General features: G+C 52.6%; 1 protein-coding gene across 1 annotated transcript; it reads right to left on the bottom strand.

Annotated features, from left to right (window-relative positions):
• Window positions 1-1,003: 1,003 nt before the first annotated feature.
• On the bottom strand, window positions 1,004-3,343 carry KLHDC7A (kelch domain containing 7A). Its single transcript, XM_006866335.1, has one exon. It carries the CDS (start codon window positions 3,341-3,343, stop codon window positions 1,004-1,006), a length of 2,340 nt encoding a protein of 779 aa, XP_006866397.1.
• Window positions 3,344-5,833: the final 2,490 nt, after the last annotated feature.

The following is a 5,833-nucleotide window of genomic DNA, read 5'->3' on the forward strand; positions in this document are numbered from 1 at the left end:
ATGGCCACCATGATTAGGGGCCTAGGAAGAGAGTAGCACTTGGATCTTAGATTTGTCCTTTCTGTCTTGAGAATTTAGATATAGAATCAACAGTATTTTTAGTAGACCACTATGAGAAGATGTCCTATTTTAAATGACTGGTAGAAACACACACCCATTTCTTTTTTCCATGGCTAGAATTCCAGACAAGGACCACAGTGGTTATGAATCGGGCTGCTAATCTCACGGTCAGCAGATTGAAACTATCAGCTGTTCTGCGGGAGAAAGATGAGTCTTTCTGCTCCTGGAAGGTTTTACAGCCTCAGAAACCCTATATAGGGTTACTATGAGTTGGAACCGATTCCACGGCACTTAACAACAACAACAACAGAATACCAGAAAATGAGAGAAAGTAAACTGGATTTGGTTAACTTTACTCTGCAAGAAAGTCAGAAGGGCCCCCTGGGCAGTTCCGTCTTTACCTATTTACTTCTCAAACTCTCGACCATTTCCCTGGCTTCTTACCTAGTCCTGTCCAAACCTCACCAATACTTCCATTTTCTCTACCTGTGTCCCTAATGCTTCTGGGAATGGTGGTAGTAGGAGCCTAGCAGTCAATGTTCAGGAAGGGCCCTGGTGTCATATAGAGAGTTGGCCCCCTTTTAGGGGGTCAGCATGAGGGTCATTGCGCTCCATTGGCATCTAGAACCACAGTTGCTATCAAGCTGCATTCATAAACGCTGGTGCTCTTAGTATATGCCTTTCCCCCCACTCAGAAATTCAATTAGAAGCAAAGTCGTGCTCACCTCTGCAGACAAGGGTCTCTCTACCTAGGAATGTCAATGACCATTGACCTTGGATGAGGTTGTAAAGATCATCTAAGACCCCACAATTCCTGGAGGAAGTAAGATTAGAACCTGCATTTTACTGACCAGTTTCTGGACTACCGGATCTCCTAGAAATGGCCTGCAATGTGGTGCTCTGAGTCTCTCAGTTTTGTCCAAATAGCACAGCGGAAGGACCACTAGACTCTGGTCTGGGGCACGCTGGGAGTGGGCAGGGTCAGGACAGTGGGCAGGAGAGTGCCTCGCGGGGAGGGAAAGCTCTGTAGCTCCTTGGGCACAAACCTGGGTGAGATGTGGTCTGCCAGAAAACCAAGCGTGTGTTGGCGTCCCACGCAGTAGATGTGGTTGTCCACCACCGCGCACTGGAAGGCGGCTGGGTAAGGCATCCGGTAAGTGGCACACTCATACCAGAGCCGAGTGCTGGCGCTACAGCGGTACACGCTAATGCCCAGGCTGCGGTTGAGGTCAAAGCGGTAAAGGAAACCATTAACAGCGACCATCTCGACTGTGCGGTCCCTGCCACCCCCCGTGGGGCCGGCCCACCAGCGCTGCTCTTGGGCGGAGAAGCGGAGCAGCAGGTAGCGCAGTGTGCCACCCGTGACGAAGAGCTCCCCGGCGCAGGCTGTGGCTGTGTGCGCCAGTGCAAAGGTGTCATTGGGGAGGGGCGGCGTAAAGTCCCAGCGGTCCAGGCGGGGGTCATAACGCTCCACAGTGTTCAGACACTCACCCCCGATGGCATACAGGTACCCATCTAGGGCCACCAATCGGCAGTGGGGCCGGGCCTGGCTCAACCCGCAGACTTCGCTCCAGATCCCCGTCAGTGGGTTGTAGCAGAAGACGCGGTTGGAGGGCTGGAGTCCGGGCCCCTGGCACCCAGACACCACGAAGAGATAATTAAAGAGACTGCAGAGGGCACAACCCCTGGAGACAGCCTCAGGGGGCAGGCGGGCCAGTGGGTGCCAGGCATCCTGCTCATCGTCATAGCAACAGAGGCTGCCAGAGTCCTCCTGGGGACAGACATCAAGCACCACCAGGTACTGACGGCCCCGGAGCCTGCGCCGGAGGATCAGCTCCCTCTCGCCCCCGCTCAAGCGGTCGTAGATGTCCGGGCTGCGCAGGACCTGTAGGTAGTTGTCGCTCATCACCTTGTAGGCCGCCTCCTTCAGCGCCTCCAGCTTCTGCTTTTTGGCCAAGGTCAGAACCTCATAACAATTGGCCAGGTCCAAGTGAACATCCGGGGTTGAACTGGGGCTGAGCGGGAGGCGGAAGAAATTAGTCCCAGCCACGAACTGCACGCGGGACTCCTCCATACTGCTTACGGCTGAGCTGGAGTCCGGGAATGGGGGGCCGTTGGTTGGGGCATCCTGCTCTGGGCTAGGGGAAGCTGGCATCTCAAAGCCACCGAGCTGCAGCTGTAGCTCTGGGTTCTCCACGATGTGGAGAAGACTCTGCTTCCTGCTGAAGCCAGTCGTGGCGGTGGGCAGCCTGGGCTGGGAGGGGGCCGGCGTTTCAGTTTCACCTTCCTTGTCATTATCATGGCCCCTGAGTGCTGCCCTGGTGTCCGGGAGGCCTGGCATAGAGGATGGAGCCTCAGCCAGGGCTGATGTCTTGGAGGCCAACCTTCCTCTAGAGACGGCTTGAGAATCAGACTGTACATAGTACTCGTACACTTTGCCTTTCAGCCTGGGCCTGCTCCCGGCCACCTTCTCCTGTATGAAGTTCTCCTCCGCTCGAACCCGGGCCGTAGATGAAAATGTGTAACAAGCATTGGTGGCCCCCTCCTGCTGATGCAAGGCCAGGTCCATGTCTGAGGCAGCCTGGAGGGCACCGGCCCCTTCCCTGTGGACCCCTGACATGTGGGTGAAGACCCAACTCTTGTTCATGTCACTGCTACCTTCCTGATGGGTCAGCCAGTGCTGATGGGGGAAGCCAGACTGCTCCATCACTGACTCCTCAGGGGGTCTGCAGTGCTGCCATGGGGCAAGGCTGATACCCATTGCAGCAAGTCCACTTGGGGAGTTTTTGGGTTCACTGTCTAAGTAGGAGTGGTGAGGAGGGTCAGGCTTACCGCCAAGAACTGCTCTGACTTCCTGGCCCCCACAGGGTGGTGGCACCTGCTCAGAGTCAGGGCACTGCTGGGCCTCCTCCTCATGGCTACTTCTCCTCTTGGGCTCCCCATCTCTGGAAGTGGCTGCTGTTGCCAGATCACTGGAGGCCCCTGAAGTCTCCCTGCTGCAGTCCTGAAGGGCCCTGGCCTCCTGGCTAGCCCTGCGTCGTCTCAGCCCCCGCTGGAGAGCCTCTGGAGAAGCCTTCTGGGTGGCCAGTGGCCGGGAGCCCTCTGCTTCCTCTCCACCTTCGGCTTTGGCATATCCACCCCCAGGAGGGGCCTGGGCAGGTCTCGACCTGTACAGTCTGTAGGCAGCGGTCACCAGGAGCAGGGCGGCAGCAGACAACACCACCTTGCCTGTCAGCTGCATGTCCAAGCAGCAGTCTGGGGCCTCAGCTCCTGGAGGGAGCATGCTTCTCAGGCCTCCCAGGGACTTAAGAATGTGAAGAATCCAATTAATGATTGCTCAATCCGAGGTTCCTGGTTTCTGCCAAGCTACACAGAGAAGGGGTTTCTGAGCTGGCTGAGCAGTTGGAGCAAAGGCGATTTTGAGATGGCAGAGGGCAGCCAATGGTCCAGGGCTGGCAGTCCTTAGCAGCTGGCTTCTCTCCTGGATCCTTCAATGCTTTGCCTGGGGGGCAGGGGTTTCTGCCCAGGGGTCCAGCTTGTGATCAGCCATCTGAGCTCACTTAACCACTAGCAGCCAGGGACGGACGCTAGGAGTGTCCAGCGGGTGCACGAAGAGGGAGGGAGCTCTTAACCAAATAGTCCTCCGATGCCAGGAATCACACAGGGTTGGTTACTGTTTGTATGTGTGCGCTTTTTCTCTCTCTCTCCTTTGCAAATTCACTGATCTAGCAAGAGTTGGGTGTGACCCATCATTCAGCATGGGGCAGGTGTCGCCACAGTGGGATCCTCCCTGCGTGTTTCTTTCCTGCTGGGGTCTGCTGATTCCCACGATGGGGTCAACATTTCGATAGTCAGGCAGAGGACTCAGCAGGGGAGGTTGGAGTAGCCAAACCACCTGACTAAACTCTTGTATGCTTCTGCCTTCCTCCTTACCTGGCAACTTTACCAGGAGAAACCTGACTTCCCAAGAAGGAATTTGATAAGGCACATGGTGTCCCAGAAAGGGGTTCTCCTCCCTGTCAAAACCAGACAACCTCCTACTGTGAGTGGTATGAATTCTGGAGCCAAGTTACCTGTTTCTAGCGTAGTGGTTACGAATCGGGCTGCGAACCTTAAGGTCAGCGGTTCGAAACTACCAGCTGCTCCGCGGGAGAAAGATGAGGCTTTCTACTCCCGTAAGGATTTACACCCTCGGAAACCCTGTACAGGGTCGCTATGGGTCGGAACCGACTCGAAGGCACTTAACAACAACAACAACAACCACTTACTAGTGGGACACAGTGGCTCTGTAGGATAAGCACCGGACATGGTCCAAGCCTCATCAGGCAAAAGATGAGGCTTTCTGCTCCTGAAAAGACTTTCAGCCTTGGAAACTCTATACAGGGACACTATGTGTCAGAACCGACTCGATGACACCTAACAACCACAACAGCACTTACATACCACTTGTGTGACAGATGACTTTATTTCTCTGTGCCTCAGTTTTGTCATTTGAACAATGGGGGGATGACAGCAAACTTACCTCATACGATTACAGTGATAACAAAATGGGTTAATGTGTATAAAGTAGTCAAGACAGCGCCTCTAGGTCATAAACGTTCAGTAACTATTAGCTGTTCTTCCCATTCTCTCTCCCTCTCCTTCCTTCTCATCATCAGCACTAACATCACTAGTATTAATCATCAGCAGGAAGACCTTCTGAAGCACAGACAGAATTCATCCCCTCCCCTGATCAAAGTCCTCTGTTGTGGTTAGTTGCCATTCAGCTGGACCTGAATCTCAGTGGCCGTGTGCCCAACAGAAAGGAACAGTGCTGTGTCCTTGACGTTGACACATTCCTTGGTTAGCTCAAGTCCATAGCTGCCGGAACTGTGTATTTCATGTGTTTTCCAATCTACGGGGCTCATCTTTCAGCCGGGTATCAGACATTGTTCTAAGGTGATCTATAAGATTTTCACTGGCTTGTGAAAATAGATCACCAGGCTTGTCTTCTTAGTCTGTCTTCATCTGAAAGTTTTGCTGAAACCTGTCCACCATGGGTGACACTGCTGGTATTTGAAATATATTGGTTGCTTAGCTTCTAGCCTCATAGCAACATGCAAATCACCACATTACGACAGACTGACGGACAAATGGTCTATGATGTAAGGTCCTCTAAGGATCCCCAAAGAATAGGCAGCACAGGATCTTAAACTCACACTGTCTGCTGAAGCTAGGCAGATTGTGTTGACAAGTCATACCTAACCCAGAGAGTGGTTGCTGGCAGGCTGACCCAGCCCTGTTGTCCCAGAGAAGTTTACATGCCAGGTAGTTGTATGATCATTTCAATTTTTAAAGGTTGGAATCCAAAGAATAGAAATAAAAACCACTCTGTGGACCAAATGTCACATGTGTTGTGGTTGGTGTTAAGCGCGATTGATTGGTTCCAACTCATAGCGATCGTATGGACAGCAGAACGAAATGCTGCCTGGCCGTGGGACAACCTCACAATCATTGCTGTATCTGAGCCCATTGCTGCTGCTACTGTGCCAATCCATCTTGTTGGGGGTCTTTCTCTTTTTCTCTGTCCCTCCGCTTTACCAAGCATGACATCCTTCTCCAGGGACTGTTCCCTCTTGACAATGTGTCCAAAGTACGAGAGATGAAGTCTCACCATTGTGTTTTTTTTTTTTTTTTTTAAATGTTTTATTGTGAATTATGTGATAGTTTACATGGGAGAACATTAGTTTTACATTCATCCTATCGTATATCATTTCATTGCCATGGTTACAAT

Source organism: Chrysochloris asiatica, unplaced genomic scaffold (genome assembly GCF_000296735.1).
Source record: "Chrysochloris asiatica unplaced genomic scaffold, ChrAsi1.0 scaffold00090, whole genome shotgun sequence".
Taxonomy (NCBI): Eukaryota; Metazoa; Chordata; class Mammalia; order Afrosoricida; family Chrysochloridae; genus Chrysochloris; species Chrysochloris asiatica.

Bases quoted from the DNA above. Each gene is read 5' to 3' on its own strand.
- KLHDC7A (XM_006866335.1), bottom strand. From the start codon at position 3,343: ATGCTCCCTCCAGGAGCTGAGGCCCCAGACTGCTGCTTGGACATGCAG.